The 18,427-nt window shown below is 41.9% G+C and overlaps 2 protein-coding genes across 2 annotated transcripts in view; one reads left to right on the top strand and one right to left on the bottom strand.

Moving 5' to 3' along the window:
• The window catches only part of pola1 (polymerase (DNA directed), alpha 1), a 48,496-nt gene extending 46,216 nt beyond the window's left edge, over positions 1 to 2,280 (top strand). The window contains exon 37 of the mRNA XM_044040601.1: positions 1,204 to 2,280. Coding sequence (XP_043896536.1) covers positions 1,204 to 1,340 — 137 coding nt within the window. The 3' untranslated portion in view covers positions 1,341 to 2,280. The remainder of the gene's footprint in view (positions 1 to 1,203) is intronic.
• A 5,607-nt stretch (positions 2,281 to 7,887) lies between these two features.
• On the bottom strand, positions 7,888 to 15,108 carry arxa (aristaless related homeobox a). Its single transcript, XM_044012333.1, has 5 exons — positions 14,831 to 15,108; positions 13,962 to 14,538; positions 12,756 to 12,801; positions 10,394 to 10,725; positions 7,888 to 9,587 (listed from the first exon to the last, which is right to left on the bottom strand). The coding sequence occupies exons 1-5, from the start codon at positions 15,018 to 15,020 to the stop codon at positions 9,323 to 9,325; spliced, it is 1,410 nt and encodes a 469-aa protein (XP_043868268.1). The 5' UTR covers positions 15,021 to 15,108; the 3' UTR covers positions 7,888 to 9,322.
• Between the last annotated feature and the right edge of the window lie 3,319 nt (positions 15,109 to 18,427).

The raw sequence follows: 18,427 nt of genomic DNA, 5'->3' as shown, positions 1-18,427 counted from the left end.
CGGCCTCCTTCAGTTGACTCACCGTGTCTGTGCTGTGGTTTGATGATGTGTTATTACTTGGTTTCATGATACTTCATCTACACTTGATGCTCGGTATAATTTTGAAAAGATTTGATTTTGGTGGCCACCCAGTCCAGGATAGTGAGCTTTCAGTCGTCTCTCTGGCTTTATTATGGCCCACCTGAAGAGATAACGGGGACAAGATATTGACTCCATGCTCTCGTTGGGCTCTGATATCGATCTCATGATCCCGTGTGTGTTTGTGCATGTCGCCATCGACCCATCAGTCCAATTCTGTGCGATCCCTCTCCTGACCCTCCAGAGTGATAGGAGTATACTGACAGAGAGTATTAGATCATTTAGTTTTCCAGTTAAAGGTGAAATACTCCTCAGTGTTTATCAGTGACGAGGCAAAGCCGCACATCCGTTCCACTCTGTTTAAAAATGCATAAGTTCTGCTCTGAATAGAACTGCCATCCTCACTACTGTGGCGTTTTATAGTCTCAAAAAAAGGTGTGAGCTGCCAGGCCTTGTTTTAGTGTGTACGGGGAAACACTGAGAGTTTTGGAAGACAATGATCACTTCCAACCTGACTGTAAATGGAAAAGCTCCATTAACAGTTTCACCTCATCATCAGTCTTATATATTAAATCTATGCTCTGACTTTTCACCATTGTTGTTTCTCGTCTGAAGTGTTTTCTGAAACTAAACCTGGGGACCGACAAGATTTATTTTTTTGGTCTGATTTTACCCACAATTCACAGTTTGGATTTTTTGAGCTGACTGTGGTCCATAGTCGGGTCGTGGGAACTGACGATTGACCCATCTGCGAACACATGTCGCCAACAGCCAATGAAAAAGAGTACGTGGGACACAAGAAATAGCGTCAGAAGACAAAGACGTCAGGAATTGGCGGAAATAACGAAACAACGATGGTGGTGAAACTGTCGCTCTCGTAGACATGGTTGATCCTCAGTCTTTCAGTCGCTGGTTTGTGTGTTGTCCAAGTCTTTTCAAAATCGATAACGGCTGTGAATGTTGTGTCGTGTGTCCATAGAGTATTTCAAGCGCAGAGCCGAAACACTTGTTGAAGTTGCACTATTAGTTTTTTTTAATTGAATTTTAAAATGAAACCTGGTAACTCTTCTTTTTCTCTCCTTTTTCTCTCCTTCTCTTGTTTTTTTTTCCTAAATCCTCCTGTAGCTCGAGTTGGCAGTTGGAACAAGGAGAAGGAAGTGTACCGGAGGCTGAAGGAAGTGCCCGACAAAGTCTTGGCTACCAGTGGCTACTCGGAGATTAATCTGTCCAAACTCTTCCAGGCCTTCTCCACCCTCAAGTAAAACAACACTCTCACACCACCACCACCACCACCGGGAGACTCAAAGCTGGACATTAGCTGGACAAACTATGAAAATAAAGCTCTTTTCTCAGTTTTTTTTTGGTATTTGTAATGTAATATAATGGATTATTTTAGGCTCTGGCCTTCGTATCACTCTCCATGGACCTAATGTTTTTTTTTGTATAGCTTCAAATCAAATCACACCCTTTTTCTCCACCACTTTCTTCACACACACACACACACACGCACACAATGACACTGAAGTACACACTTCTGGTTTGACCCCATCACCCAGGTTCTGTATGGTAAAGGGGAGTAGCAATCATACTTAAATGACAGTCTATTGTGTGTGTATGGAGGCTGGCTGTGTCCATATGTGTGTGTGTGTGTGTGTGTGTGTGTGTGTGTGTAAAAATGACTTATTCTCAGAGCAGCCAGCGTACTCCAAAAGCCGCTAATTAGCCAATGATAGTGACTCTGGTCACTAAGACCACTGGATGCCTGCAGTGATCGGACACTTGTTCTGATTACCACCATTCATCCGGAGTGTGCGAGTGTGTGTGCGCGCGTGCATGCTCACTCACACTCCTGTGTGTCAGATCAGATAATGACAGAACGAATAAGGAGGATGCAGGGAGTGACAGGGTGAAGGAGGCCACACGCGCTGCTCCCTCTCTCTCTTTTGTCTCCATATCGAACAGCTCATGTCCTTCTCCTCCACTGCCTCTGTTTAACTGATGTCATTTCATCCATTTCACTCTTCTCCTCCTCCCTCCTCCGTTCAGATAGTGTTTTAATGTGTGTAATTTTCCATGTATCCCTCTCGCTTTGCTCAGGAGGGTTTATGTAACGATTTTTTTTTGTAATGACTAGAATATTTCGTGTTTTGATATTGATGAGAATCGTCTTGATACTGAAACTTCAATAAAAGTCTAAATAGATGAGATGTTAAACTTGTGTTATTTGCAATGTGGGGTGTGACGGATGGATGGATATTTTTGATGACACAATTTGTGACAAAAGAAGCTTTAATCTCCATTCTACAGTGTGGCCGGAAATAGATGAGAAATAATGTCAAATCATGATTCCAATGCATTTTCTTCATTTTCTTCAATGATTCTAAAGTAGTAAGTAAATTCCATTTAAAATGATATCCCAGTATCTTGTTTTCTGTACCATATCCTGCTATTGTATGCATTAAACACTATAATACAATTAACATGCAGTGAAAGAAAAGTTTATTAGGAAGGATGATGACAAAATCAAGCAAGAATTGATTATAGTAAATCTGGGAAGTGCAATAATTAGTCCTTGCTCAATGTATTGCCATATTTAAATAACATTTCATGTTACGGTAACTGTCTGTGTAACCAGTGCATGATATAACTTGTTCTTTTTTGGTTTCCAGAACCAGTGAAACATCAGCGTCTTTACCTTCAACTGGACCGACTGCGCTCGCTCCCATAACTCCTTGCCAACAGGAATGGCACGGTACCACTTTTCTTTCATGTTTCCTACAGGTTTCAGTCCGATACAGTCATTTTTAGAACTTTCAAACTGTGACACTGTTGCAAACACATTTGTGACATTTGGAGCTATTTCAAAGACACAATTCTCCAACTGTGTAACAAATATTCTTCTCCCACGAAGCAGAAATAAACACCCCACATTATGACACAGCTAAAATGCTGTCGCTGGCTCTTAATCACATTTTTACAGTCTGCGCATGATGAAGCATGCATCTATATATATATATATGTATATATATATATATATATGTATATGTATATGTATATATGTGTGTATATATATATATATGTGTGTGTATATATATATGTGTGTATATATATATATGTGTATATATATGTGTGTGTGTGTGTATATATATATATATGTGTGTGTGTGTTTGTGTATATATATGTGTGTATATATATGTGTGTATATATGTATATATACATATATATATGTATATATATATGTGTATATATGTATATATATATATATATATGTATATATATATTTATATATATATAGAGATATATAGATTTATGTGTGTATATGTATATAGATATATACATATAGGATTTTTGGATTATATTGGATTGTCCAACATGCAATTCAGTGATTTTTACCAGTATCGGACCGATACTGAGTATCGTATCGGCTCATCCCTCATCAATTTAAAGCCAATTTTTTTCTTTAAAAATAGCTTCCAATAAATGTACAATTAGCTTTTTGTTTGAGTGATGTTTCCTGAAAACTGCAGCTGTTTTTAATCATTTAAATATATAAATATCTTCTTCAACTTTTTACAGATATATCTTTTGGAGGGGTAGTTAGTGAGCTGCGGTAACATGGATTTAAGTTACTGATTTGAGAGTCCAACATCAGTTTTGTTCTTTTAAAAGTGTGTTATGTGATTTTTTTTGTTAGTTTTTATTTCTGCGAATGAGAAATAGTAGTTATTCATAAATAGGAGTTAATCACGCAAATAGAATCCTGTTTTCAAGGCTGCTACTAATGATAGCTAATGATAGTAGTTTTCATTATTTATAAATCTGTCGATTATTTTCTGGATTAATCAGGTGGTTGTTTGGTCCATAAAATGTCAGAAAATTATGAAAAATGTTGATCAATGTTTCCCAAGCCTTAAAATATTTAATGACTTTTTTATGTGGAGCAAAGAAACCAGAGAATTAAAAAATAAAATAAAAATGTACTAATCGATGATCAAAACTAGGGAATTGATAATGATTAATGTAAAAATCCATCAGTGTTTTTTCCTAACACAGACATTAGAACGATAAACTGTAACGTGCGTAAACGCTCTAATTCTATACATTAGACCGTATGCATGAGCTGTAGTTAAAATTACCTCCAAGGTCTGTCCAGTTTGTTAATATTAATAGCAAAATACCTTCTTTTTTTCTTTTTTTTAGCGGTGTGCATTTCCACAAACACTACACGCCTCACAAATCACTTCAAATTGCTGTGACTTGTGAAGGCAACCTTAAGTGGGCTGAACACTTAAACCGTGATTCACTATGCAATGGATAGACTGCGCTGTGTGAGGAAGAGAGAGAGAGTGCATTTTCAGCCTATTGCTTGTAACTTTACATATTTATTAAATCATATCAGCTTAACTATTTTTCCCACAGTAACTTAACCTGCTTTTTTTGCCCTTCTGTGTGTTTTCCCTTTGAACAAACTCCTCCTCAGCTCACAGTTAAAAGTGCACATGAAGGCCTGCTATTCCCACTGTACCCAGGCTGCTGGGTTTTTAAGTGAGGGCCTCGTTTTGTCCTCCCAGTTTGGACTAAACCCAGTCAAATTGAGTCCCCGCATTAATTCGACCCTGCTAAGCTAATAAGGTCGAACAAGTCTCTTTGTATTGTCGCGTTAAGCTTTATTGCTTGTCGTTTTGACCAGCAATGGACAAGGTAGGCTTTGATGAGGGAATTAGTCGCCTATTCTGTCCCTGTTATTCATAGCACGGTGGAACATACAAGCACCAGAGAGGGTGTCAAAAGGAGAGCTGGTCCTATTGCAAAGTGTCTCCCTTGTTGGAGCTGAAAGGGCGGTTATGAGACGATAAACCGCTTAATACACTGAGCTAATTGGATGAGAGCAAGAGAGACGGGGAATTAAGGGGCGATCCGAGAGGGGAGCGGAGTGCCATGGCCCTGCTATTCAGGTCCTGGTTGGGGGTGGAGGAGGAGGAGGAGGAGGAGGCTGTTCATCAAAGCGCCTTTTAGAGCTCCTCTCTCCTCCCGGGGACTGAGTGAGGACTGATCCGGCTGAGGCTGTGGAGTGATTGGGTCTATTCTCTCTCTCAGGCAGGGACGTGGAGGGTGAAAGGAGGCCAGGTAGAATCCAAATCAGGGGCCAAATCAAACCCAGCAGCTGGGGAACGAGAAGGAGAAGCTGCATGTGGAATGTGTCGCAGTGGAAATGTGCAAAAAGTCAGTGGGAGGACATTCTCTGGACACCTGGGTTAACCAGTGAGAGGCGGGTTGCAGGGCTGAGATCATGGGTAGAAAATAGTGACGCACTAAAATATTGAGATGTTTCATGGCACGATAATGGAGTTTTAAAATGTTATGTATTGATTTGGTCGTGACGTCACCCATAAGAATTTGAACTTCTGTTTTGAAGCCTCCAGAAAAGCTTTGCTTTTGAGGTACAGTCGGTATTTCAGAGACGTCACCTGTAACTATGCGCTTATTGGTTATTGGCGGCTGTCTGACGATTTACGTGCTTTATCATTTGTTTTCCTCTAAAAGGGAACATAAGTTACAAAAGCTGTTGGAAGAAGACACAAAACTAGGGGAATGTTTACAGCAGTCATAAATGAAATAGGAAGTAAGCTCAATTTCCCTTAGACTTCCACTCAAACTCATGCGGTGGCTTCTCTATACATTTATACTTTCAGATTTGTGGCCTTGGGAGAACCAGAAGCCTAAATTTTCTTGGCAGTGGCCTGTGTTGTATTTAAGCCTCCGACCACTAGTTGGCCCCATTTTATGCTCTCCTCCTTTCACTTCTCAAAATAAAGCTTTTTCCCAGCCAAAAGAATACTCTTAAGTTCAAAAAACATTGTCATATGCATAACTGATGTACACTTTTCTTCATCTAGAGAGAGTAGTGGAACAATACACCACATCAAATAATCAATACAGTATCATGCCATGAAATATTGTGATATTTGAGTGTATCAATATTTTGTTATACCACTGAGTATTGACAAAAAGATTTTTGGTCTTAATGCGCAGTTTGTATTTTTTGTTGTGAAGAGTTTCTCTTTTAAAACAAAAACAAAAGACCCTTTAGTGCGGCAGAGTGGGGTCATGGGAAATGTTGTCTCGTTTGATTTCCGTGCATGATGTAGTCCATAACTCCACACAATAAATGAGCTGTGTTACTTTTAGACATTTTGGTGCAAAAAACGTTGCATATCGGATCTTTAATTTTTTCCAAACTGGGGTAAAAAAGTGTAAATGCTTCAGGATTGGTGTTGTTTTGGGTCCTTTTTCAATTTCAATATATCAACATTCATTGTGGTGATAATTCGTGACCTGCACAAGTGCAGCCCTGTCGCGTTTGAACACGTGTGACTCTCTGTCCTCCGCTACAGCATTTCAATTTTCTCGCCTTTTTGCGCTGCAATGGAGGTTTAAGCTCTGCGCCCAGCAGGTCACCCGCCTCCCGGTGTCCCCCTGATATTAGGGACAAATTGGTTTGCCATTCATTAGTTATATTCACAATAAGATTAAAACTCCCCGGGTCCAGACAATCTTATCAAAACTCTATACAGGAGGGAAAAACTATACAATAAACATACAGACACGCTCCACTGAGCTTCAGCAAAAGAATGGGGGAGTTTCTTTTTTTTTTAAGAACATTCTGGATGGTGGTCTGTGTGCGCACTGAAGAAAATTGTTTTTTTTTTGCAGCTTTGTGACTTTATATATGTGTGTGTTGAGGATAAAACCACGTGTACTGATGTAGCTCTCCCTCATCAGATCTAATTCCCCCTTGTTTGGAGTGAATTGAATGATTAACAGGTGTGAGACCTGTGGATCTGCGTGAGACAGGAGAGAAATAAGAAGAAAGAGAGAAATAGTGATGGGTTTTTTTTTTCCACGAAGATGCGGACGATAAAAGGAGGCGACTACATTAATCCGTGGGGTAATTTCACGCGATTTTGGTCGGGCACCATGGAGGGGTCAAACGGAGGAGAATGCGCATTGATTGCTGTAATGCTCCTGCATCAGTGGTGAGATCCTAGTGGAAGGGTAATTAACTGTGTGTGTGTGTGTCATTTGATGAAGTGGTTTGTTACTTCATTAATAACAAAGGGGAACCCGCTTCCATCGACACTGCATTACAGATGTTAAGACTAATTTAGCGCCTTTTAAATGGGTTTAAAGGAAGTTTTGCGCCTCCTCCTCCTCCCCAGCAGATAAAGTGGACGATCTTAATTGAAAACCCCTCTCCCTTTGTCGCGCGTTTCACAGGTTTTTTTGCGGGGGATGAGGAGGGATTAAGCTCATGAATATATGCTCCGTATTTTGTCAACTCTTCTGAAGAGGATATAGACGCACGCAGCGCACTGGATTACATGCCTTTAATACGTTTCCCCGCATTGAGAGCGCCTGCATCTCTGCAGAGAGGCAAATTATCCTTGTAATCTGCTCTGCGGGTTTCCTGCACATCAGGCGACCTGTTAGTCAAATTGCATGAATATATAACCAAACTTTTTCAATCTCTTAGTTTTGCAAAAACACACAAAAATAACCCCAAAGCAATTTCTTCTTAACACTTTTTATTAATAGTTCTATAATATTCTATTTCACATTATTATTATTATTTTTTCATTTTTCCTGGTTTACACAGTCAGTCCTAAAGGAATTCGAAAAATAATAAAAGATAGCTCCTTTTACCAGTGTTATTTATTGAAATTAGCATTAATAAACCAGGAGATTTACAATCACTTAATAAGAAAAGAAAAAAAAGAAAAAAACATCCTTCACTCAGTTCCTCTGGGGAAAAAAAAAAGATTTTTGACATAAATAATGGTCTAAGAACCTAATATTTTCATAAACACAGGTAAAATTCTACACAGGGCGACATTCATGAAACACTACACTGTGTGCAAATTATCAAAACACTGCCTCCTCCAAATATACATGACCTTGTTTTGAAAATTTTTTGTGGTTGTACTTTTACCCTCCCCTCTTTTTTTTCCCCCTCTTTTTTTTACACAATATATACATTTTTCCTCTCACACAGTCACATCATTTAGAGACACGTCTCAGGTCTCCACTTTGCTGACATGTCCCGGAGTCAGACTCAGCAGAAGTGTGTGTGTGTGTGTGTCATGTATATATATTTATATTGCTGAGTGTTACTGTTGGACAGGTGAGCAGAGCAGAGAGGAGTCAGGTTTGTAGAGAAGGCTATGGAAGGTCTGTGGACAAGTTTCCTTTGGTTCTGGGTGGGGGGTTGGGGGGGTTGGCAGGGGGGCAGGCAGGCAGGCAGACAGACAGACAGACCTCCTCCAACTCACCTTTTATTATAGACACAGACTGGCTCGGTCCACATCCATGCATACAAATAAAGCAGTGTTAATGTCAAGCACTCGAGAGCTGCAGTCCACATTTGAAGTGGTGCAAGAATCCTTTCTCAGGTTTCCCTGTGTGTGTGTGTGTGTGTGTGATGACCAAGTCCGATCACACTGTAAAATATGTTTGTTTTTTTTCCAGAGAACATTTCTGTGTTCAGCCTGATGTCAAAGTGAAGGTAAGCAATTATGTATTATTTAACATATATAACATATTTTGAAGTATCACAAGTTAAAATGATGCATTAATATGTGACTGTGTTATTGCTTTGGATGGTTGAATTGGGTGTAAATTGTATTTATGTTATGCTGAACTTTGAATATTTTATTACTGCGGCTTAAACTTCTGAATTGTATAGAGTGCTATCAAACCGAAAGCAGAATAAAAGTGTTCTGCGAGAAATCAATACATTTTCTCGTGTTCGTGTCCTGGTGAAGTGTATCTTATTTTTCTGTGTGTGCAGCTCAGAAAAATAGAAATAATACAGCCTTAAATATCATTTTTTGAAATGATATTGAGTATAATTTAACTTTTGCGATAAATCTTAATCCAAAAATAGAGTAAATAAAAGTGGAGCGTACTGTAGGACAATGGGACAATAGCAGTATTTAGTAGACAGCCACACAAACACACACTTTCTCAGCCAGTGCTCTTTTGAATTTGGTCGTGCTATTTTGTTGGGGGACATATGAGGTAACGGGATGTTTGGACACACGGGGACATAGGGCATCATCCTCCAGAGGTATGAATGGGTTTTTGAGAAGGGGTGGGCGGGCAGGATGGGGTGTCATGGAATAGGACATAAGCCCGGGACAGTGGGGTGGGGGTGGGGGGTGCAAGAGCTGGGGGGGTCAAGTGTTCAGCACACCTCCTTCCCTGTGGCTCCGTTGGGCAGGATGTTCAGTTGGGTGAGCTGAGCCGAGTGTTCCTTGGCCTTGAGGCGCAGTGCGGCGATACTGGAGGCCCTGCGGTCCGCTGCAGCTGAGGAGGGGGAGGACGAAGCCGAGGAAGGGTCGGGGAGGACGGGCCCCGCGTGGGAGGGGTTCTCCACAGGAGGAGTGGGCTGGCGGAGGAGAGCTGCGGCGGTGGAAGCACTGGTCAGGGGACCCATACTGGAGAAAAGCCTGGAAGGAGACGGAAATGTAAGTAAACGATGACAAAACATTCCACATTCATGATTAAATGGTCACGATCCTGCCTCTGTCTTATTAGTTTCTGCAGTAAAAGGCCTAGATGTTAATTAAGACTTCCACTGTGCCTAACATTTGATTTCCTCTTTGGTTTCTCACCTTTATAATAAACCATGAATTACTGAGTAACACCAAAACAAATTAGGTCAATTCAAACTACACTAAACATGTTACATGATGGCAAAATTGTGTTCAAATAGAATGAATTTAATTAATTTTTTTAAGTTTGTCAACATCGTAGATGTATGTATGCGACTTCCCTGATGTAAAGGGCAACATTACGGAGAGTGTAGAGTTAATAATGCTCTCTAATGGAGAAGGGAAAGCAAACGAAGGAGGTAATTGTGGCATATGGAGTGTGCGGTGCCACCTCACAGCTCGTCTCACACATTTAGATCATTTATTAAGACATCTGACAGAGTGATTACACACCACAGTGAATAGTTAACAGTATAGCATATTTATAATCAGACAGTGAGATAAACAGTAGTCTAATGTGGTGTGGCAGAGGATTAGCATCGGTTATTATAGTGGCATGATGTGTTGGGAGTATATTTTAAGCTTGGGTTCCTGCTGTGCATTGTTCTGTACCATGTGCCTGACGACAAAATTGTAGTCATTTAGCTGGAAAATACAGGGATAAATGTGAAGTCCTGCAAGCACAAAGATTGGTGTGCCGCTGATGTAAATAACTGTAAAGCATAGACATCAGAGCCGAGGGAGGTGCATGTGTGTGTTACCTGCCAAAGGTGGGTCCGATGAAGGCAGGGTGGCGAAACATGGCAGCCGTGCCCAGGAACGTGCCCAGGCCGAGTGGGGTGGCCAGAGGTGGTGCGGAGCCGTTGTGTGGTGGTGGGGCCAAGCCTGGGAACGCGGCGGCTGCGGCTGCAGCAGCTGTCCAGGCCGACTCCAGAGCCGGGTGGGGATGAGGAGGAAAGGGTCCTCCCTCTAGGTAGTGACTGAGAGGGTGACCTGCTGCCAGGGGGCCGGGGAAGGGCAGACCTGAGGGGTGGGCCTGCACCCCGGCCTTCTCACGCTTCCTCCACTTGGCTCTGCGGTTCTGAAACCACACCTGAGGGCACACACAGATGATGCTCAATTTAATAAGAAGGCAATATTATCAAGCAAGGCAAAGGATACAGCTTTCATTATGCTGTATCGCCTTTGTGATACAGCAGATTTGCAGCATTAAAGTCACAAACGACACTGGAATTGTGTTAAATTCAACTTTTAAGTGTTTCTTAGTGTTTAAAGTAGGTTTTGTGTTTCTTTAACACTAAAAGAGTTGCATTGAACACTACACTGAGAGAGGAAATGGTTAACAAAGTTTATAGGTAGTTAAAAAAATTCCAAAGTGATTTCAGTCCTATTTGGAATTAAACTGACTCTTTTTGTGTGTGTTGCTCTGTCAAATTTACTGTGTAGACAGGTATTTTATTTATCTTTTTACACATTTTTATTTATTAAATTATTAGTATTATTATTACAAAAGGCTTCAGATTCATGAAAAAATCTAAAATTCTCTAAATATATTTAAAATACACAAATTATTGATATTCCAAGGGAAATACCCTGAGCAACAATTAAATAATAACATATATATGTATGTATATATATTTGTATATGTCCATTGTGATATTTTTTTCAGTATAATTATTGATTTAAACCTTTTTGTATTGCCTAGTCATGATTACAGAAGCTCCTTGTGTAAAAATGAGAGTCTCATGGTCTCAGACTAAGTCCCAGTCTCTTTGTAATTAACGTGCACGCACACACTCACACACTCGTGTCGAATGTTGTGTCACTGCACATTGTAATAATTGTGCAGTTCAGGTGGTGGCCAACAGGCGGAAAGTCAGCGATAATTACTTGTAAGGTAAACCCCGCCGTTCACGGTCCCTTAAATCTACTTCTACGTCTAATTAAACCTCTCTCTCTCTCTCGCTCGCTCTCTCTCCTTCATTCCCTCCATCCGTGTCGACACGGGGCCTCGGGGTGGGGGGAGAGAGACAGAGAGCGAGCGAGAGAGAGAGAGAGAGAGAGGTAATTAAGAGCGCTGTTTAACAAAAGATTCCGAAAATTACCGCTGAACTGGCTCCAATAACAATTAATGCGCTTTAAATTAAATTCTCAAGGGATGTGCAGAACAAGTGACTTCCATCAGAGGGAGTATTTAACTTTCCCACGCATCCACTGGTGCCCAGTTTGCACTGCAGACGCACGGGGGCATCTCACAATGAGCAAAATGTCAACAGTGAGGAGAGTGATTTGAACGAGGCAGCTTGAGCGACAGGCACACACACACACATTATTCCCAGAGGGCTGTTTAGCATTACACAGCCGCAGGGGAATTTATGAGTTTTTATCACCTCCTGATGGCGCCCGTTAAGTGATTTGTTCACCTACTGCCCCTAAAGAGACATCTGTTGTTTTACCGTCGGGCCATAACCTCCCGGAGCTTCCACCGTGTTTGGATTGTCTCTGTGGTTATGAGCCCGGGCTTTGGACATGCAAGCCACGCTTTTAGTGAAGAAGAAGAGGAGAGAGGGAGAGAGAGAGAGTGAGAAGGGGGGTGAGAGAGGGAGGAGAGCGGGGAGCAAACACCTTTAATGGTCTCTCATTCGCTCCCAAGTGCAAAGCATCGGATCAATGCAGGTCTATTGCAATCACATAATGGGAAATCAAATAGCATTATCCCTCCCCTCTTTCTCCCCCTCCCCCCCTCCCTCCCTCTCTCCTCACACACATCCTTCCACTCTCTCCCCCTCTCACACACACACTGATGGGAATCCAAACACTATATCCATACACGCCAGTGTTTGCTCCTGCACTAAGTGAGCGTTTTATGAATCGCCAGCTTCGCCTTAATCGCCACTAAAACGTCCCTCGTCCGCGCGTAATAACATTCAATAACAGGAAAGCACCTTCCATTTAACACGTTCTCGCCCGCCATAAATTACCGCCACAAATTGATGATCCTCAATCAGTGACGCACGTCACCGGTGATTATGTATCACGGGGACATTTTTTCATTTAGAGGAGGGGTGGGTTGTTTTTTGTTTTTTTTGTTTTTTGGGAGATAAAAATAGAGAGGACACTTACTTGGACGCGGGCCTCGGTGAGGTCCAGGCGCATCGCGAGCTCTTCTCTGCAAAGAATAAAAAAAGAGAGAAAAAGGTTACAGGGCAACGTTTGGAAGCAAAGTAGAATTGCTGTTTTGTTCCTTCCTATTGTTCACTGTCAACAGACCATAATAGGCTTCATTTTTTAGTTTTTTTTATTCCCCTCTCTTTCTCTCTCTCTCTCTCTCCTCCATGGAAGACGCCATGGCCATATTCTATTTTCCCTGTCACGGGTGAGTAGAAATAGGCCTAGTGATTGTTAGATTTTTCCCTGTGCCCGGGCCTGTCACTGTAACAACATAATGGCGCAAAATAATGACATCTAAACTAGCCTGCCACAAAGCAATTGACGCTGCCTTCAGCTGCTGAGATTGTTCTGCGGGTGCAAATTAGAGAGAGAGCTGCGAGTCGTTTTTTTTTTTTTTTTAAAGTAAATCGAAAATATGAATAATCCTTAGAAAAAGCACCACAAAATGTACAATTCTTGTGTATGCGAGGGGATAACAACTATATAATTTACGCAAAATATTAAAATAATTTGTTTATTTATTTTGACATTAACCGCATATATAATATTGTGTGTATAAATATATATGCACCTGCCCTTGAGCTTGAAATAAGACCCCTTTCTTCTTCTTTCCCTCTCCTTGTGTCTTCAGTATCATGTCCAGCGGCAAAAAAAACTCCTTAATTATTCGACCTGTCGCTCTCATGTGCGGATGCAGGTGTAACAAAACGTCCCTATTGTGTCGCCGCACTTTCAGGCCTATTGTGTGCACTTGTACGAGGCACGGGTTTGATGCTGATGAGGCGGATCCTGCGCAGTGTCCTGTTGCACACGTGTGGATCTACTGTGGACATGATATGAGCTTTGGATGTGTTTGTTTAAAAAAATAAAATAAAATTCGATACATTCAATTATTAGAAAGATTTAAATATAAATAATATAAATTATGATGAATAATAATTTAATAAGAAGAGGAATATTCAGTCAGATATTATTGTTGAGGTTGTATTTGTATTTAAATTAAAATTATAGGCCCACAATTTTTGGGTTTTAATATATAAACGCATTTGATAATAATAGTAATAATACATTTTTTTTGTGTTAGTGTTCAAATTTGTGTTACACATTTTACTGTTATATATATATATATATATATATATATTATATTTGTTTTCTTACCTGGTGAATACGTCGGGGTAGTGCGTCTTCTGGAAAGCCCTCTCCAATTCCTCCAGCTGGTAACTGGTGAACGTAGTCCTGTATCTTCTCTGCTTCCGTTTCAGCATCCCTTCTTCCGAGTCACTGCCGGCCGAAAGACACACGCTGTCCTCCCCGTCCCTCACGTCCCCATCCCCGGCGTTCAAGCTCTCCCTCTCCTCGTCCTTCGGGGACAGCGCCGTCGCTTCCGTGCAGCTCTCCTCCTCCTTCCCCGCGTCCTCCTCAAACTTCAGCGGGCCGAGCTCCACCAGCCCCAGGCTGCCGTCCTCCGAGCTCTCCTCGGGGCTCTGGTCGCCCTCTCCCCGGCTCAGGGACGCGTTCTCCCGGTACGACTTGCTGCGGCTGATGCTCACCTGCGGCGCCTGGCTGATTTTGAGGCTCTCGCTGGTTTGCTCCTGCAGGAGGAGCCGCTGCTCTCTGTGAGTGTCCAGCTTCCCTGCGTGATCGTGGAGGTATTTACCACCGGGTCCGTAGAGCCGGCGGAGCTTTGGTGGCAGGTGGATGTCAGCGCTGAGGGACAGCGGCTCTTTCGTTGGCCCTGCAGTCAAACAAGCATTATTTTAAAATAAATAAATAAATTAATTAAATAAATAATAAAAGTATATAGTCAAGGCTGTACATTTCCCTCTAAATAACTTTACAACTTAAAGAACAGCGAGGCCCATTTATGACACCAAAGATCTTATCTAACACATGCTGCTCACTTCTCTGGAAACCAAAAAATAAAACGAGTTGGAGCTGAGAAGACTTTTAACACTCTTTTAAGATTAAAAGTGCACATTTTGTTAAGGTTCAGAGTCTTTCTCCTCCGCCCCCCTCACGGTTCTTACCGTCGGCCGGTTTGTCGAGCTCTCCTCTGCCGGGCAGACCCGTCAAACTTTGCGCTCCTATCAGTCTGACCTTGCAGGGACTGCGGCGGCCCAGAATGCTCTCTATGCAGTAAGAGGAGAGCAGCGTCGGGGATTTGCTGCTCTTCCTCTCGCCCCGGTCGTGGAGATCTTCCTCAAACTGGCCGCTCATGTCGACGCTTTGGTTCGTTTGGTTCTCGGTGCCGCCTGTCACTCTCTCCCTCTCTCTTTCTCTCTCTTCTCCTTTGCTCTCAGGCCAGAGTGTGCGCGTGAATGTGTGTGTATGTATGTGTGTGTGGTTTGAACCTCCTCCCTCCAGTCCTCTCCCTCTCTCTCCCTCTCTCGTCTCTCGCTCTGTCTCCTCTGTCACTCTCTCTCAGCTGATGACAGACAGCGGTTATGGCTGCTCTCTCTCTCTCTCTCTCTGCAGACTGGAGGCTGCTGCTGCTGCCGCTGCTGCTGTTGCTGCTGCTGATTGGCTCGTGTGTGCAGGGAGAGAGACAGCACGAGGCTGCTTTATATATTTTACATTAAGGTTAATTTGAGGGAAAGGCGTCAAAACCCGACATGGATTTTCCCCCCTCCCTTGCTGCTTCTTGGAATGAACTACAAGAAAAAGTTGCAGAAGCAAAATCATCAGCTTCTTGGTTCTGTTTTATCCTGATATAGTATCATAATCTATATATTATATTTAATTGTTATTAAAGAGGCAACAACAAAACAACAAACATCATCAATGGAATTGAGTTTTTGGCAGAAGTGGCAGCAGCAGCAGCACAGGTGTAAGAACAGCATGGAGGCTTATTCATGTACAATAAATAAAAATAATTATGGCTACATTTAATTTTGGTGCTGCAGTTAAGTAATAATACATTTTTATGTCGAATCAAAATGTATTATATACACTCACAGCCCTGTTTTCTATCACAGTTACTGTATTGTTCATAATGTATAGTATTACCTAATATTTTTTTAACTTTATGACAGTTTTGCAATTTTATTTAACATTAATAGTTATTATCACACCATATTACCACAATTCTTATTTATTATTATACAGTGTAAATAAACAGAATGGTGACTATTAAATTATTAAGTAGTATATGAAAACATTTTTATTTTTTATTCTTTCAGTCTAAACCGTAAGAAGTGCTTTGAATCCTGTGCCAAGATGGAAAATAATAATAATCTGGCGCGGAGTTTTTGTTCAGCCTGGAAGTGCAGAGCACCTGGGAAATCCATGTCAGTCACTGAATCACACAGAAATATGAAAATAATAATAAAATAAAAAACAGTTTTAAGATGCAGCATTTTAAAACATGTTGTCTTTTGACCGAGAATGTGGGCATTAACGTGATCAATATGGGCCTGTCTGTCTGTCTGTCTGTCTGTCTGTCTGTCTCCTGCTCTTCTCTCTCCCTCTGCTGGAGTCTGACGATTGACTTAAAAAAAAAAAGTGCGTGTGGCGCCGCAGTGATGCTGAGACGCCGCACGGGGAGCCGGGGTGGCACGCACGCACGCACGCAGGGACTCCGCAGTGGAGAGATGGAGAGATGGAGAGATGGATCGAGAATGTAATTTTAAATGAAAGTCTATTTAACCCGCTGTGAATGGCATGACCCCCATCCTCGCCTCAGAGCCCATCACTGTTAAAAGGATCATTTTCAGAATTCAATCCAAAAACTTCAGCAAGCTGCAATTTACTCTCTCCATCTGTCTCTCTCTCTCTCTCTCTCTCTCTCTCTCTCTCGCCCTCTCCTTTTCTTCTATGTATCCGCTCAGGCCACAGCATCGAAGAAGCAAAAGAAAAATAACAATAAAATATATGTCCAGAAAATTGCACGAGTTATTTTTTCTCTTCTTCTTCTTTTGTGTGTTTAAAGCAATAACTTTTTTGTGATTGGGACTGAAGCCACATAAAGGTCAGAGTCAGGTGTAGTTAAGGTTTAAAGTAAACTGAACATTTTTTATTATTAATATTTGTATTTATTTACAAGTGCTGTACCTGCAGAAACAATAGGAATAGTTATTTTATGGACCGCATTATGGACCGCAAATGAGGCCTGCTCTTTTTAAACAATACAAAAACAACAAAATATGATGTCTAATTGAATTATAAGCAGCTGTGCACCTGTCTCTGCAAACTGCCGCATTTTTTGCGGTGTCACAAACTTCCGAGCTTGTTTACTTGCTCGCAAATCAATGTAATGAGTGTAATAACAACATAAAACGTTATGCCTTCCTTTCTTTTCTTTTTTTTTTCTCCTCTCCACACCCGCGCGGTCACAAACAGACGTGCGTGTTACAGACGAGTATTTAGAGTCGCTCTGTAATTTGGGGGGGCACGATTTGATTCATTTATCCGCACACTGTTATTAACCCTGTGGAAAAAGAGATGTCAGCCGCCATTTCAGCCAGCAGGACACCCGCGCTTTGTTTAAATGCACTAATTACGCGCATACATTAGAGGGGGGCCGGAATAGCCTGAACGCAATTTTCACATTTCCAATTTTCCGTCTGTTTGACGCGCAGGTGATGGAGAGGGCCATATCCTCATATCCGGGTTGTAAAGGCTCAGACACTGCTGCTGTGCCACTGTGTATTTTTATACACTGGAAATCCACTTGGTGCCACGCACTGGTCATTCATGTTGGGCTATTCACGTCAGTCGGCATAGTTTATGTGTAGATTATTGCTTTTACGAGCGCGTTATATGTTTAAATAGCCCAAATGCAACTCTCTCTCACCCCCATGTCTCTCCTTTTCCAGTGAAGACCATGAAGTCCATCCTCTAGGACCAGCACGTTGTCACGAACAGGTCATTCAAATGGCGCCATCTCGTGGATGAAACTGCAAACTGCCGTTACAGGTAAATGCCCTGTAGTGATCTTACAGAATGTATGTATTGTATGGACATGGGGATAATTTAGCTGTGTAAACACATCACATGCTTGTCAGAGCACCGGTGAAACACATGAACGCATCACGGGCCCCATTGGCAGCACCGGTGAAACACCTAAACGCATCACATGCTTGTCAGAGCACTGTTGAAACACCTGAACGCATCACAGGCCTCTCACAGGCTCTGCTGTACACCTAAACGTACATTTTTACATCAATCTTGCACCTAAATGACGTAAATAATGTGCCCTTTCCTCCATCATGTGACTGATTTGACCTCGTGCGTTTGTAGTCATGACCCTTTAGGAAACATAATGTATTCAAAGACACAATAATGTCCATATTTACACATACCCGGCAGCTACTTCACATCGAATCCTCCTTTTTATGCCGCAGGTTTGTTGCAAAGCAACATGTGTAAATAACTGTCCACTAACACGCATCAATTGGCTCGTGGCCTTGGTGACGACGACTCATCCTCTATCCATCTTTGCGCTCTGACATAATTGGACACTTGCTCTGCTTGAGAGGCCAAGCAGGAAAAGACGGGGAGGGAGAGGGTGGGAGGAAAGAGAGGGTGTGTGTGTGAGAGAGAGTGTGTGCGCGCGCGCGTGTGTGTGTGTGTTGATAGGGGAGGGAGGCTTTTAAGGCGCGCGTAAGCAAAGTTAATTAGCGGTT

The sequence above is a fragment of the Solea senegalensis genome, linkage group LG1 (assembly GCF_019176455.1).
Source record: "Solea senegalensis isolate Sse05_10M linkage group LG1, IFAPA_SoseM_1, whole genome shotgun sequence".
Lineage (NCBI taxonomy): Eukaryota > Metazoa > Chordata > Actinopteri > Pleuronectiformes > Soleidae > Solea > Solea senegalensis.
Note: the sequence above shows the minus strand (reverse complement) of the source record. Positions and strands in the feature narration are given on the sequence as shown.

Bases quoted from the DNA above. Each gene is read 5' to 3' on its own strand.
- arxa (XM_044012333.1), bottom strand. From the start codon at position 15,020: ATGAGCGGCCAGTTTGAGGAAGATCTCCACGACCGGGGCGAGAGGAAG. The intron at 14,539-14,830 runs GTAAGAACCGTG...GTTTGACTGCAG, and splicing joins GCTCGACAAACCGGCCGACG to GGCCAACGAAAGAGCCGCTG. The intron at 9,588-10,393 runs GTAACACACACA...GTCTCCTTCCAG, and splicing joins ATCGGACCCACCTTTGGCAG to GCTTTTCTCCAGTATGGGTC.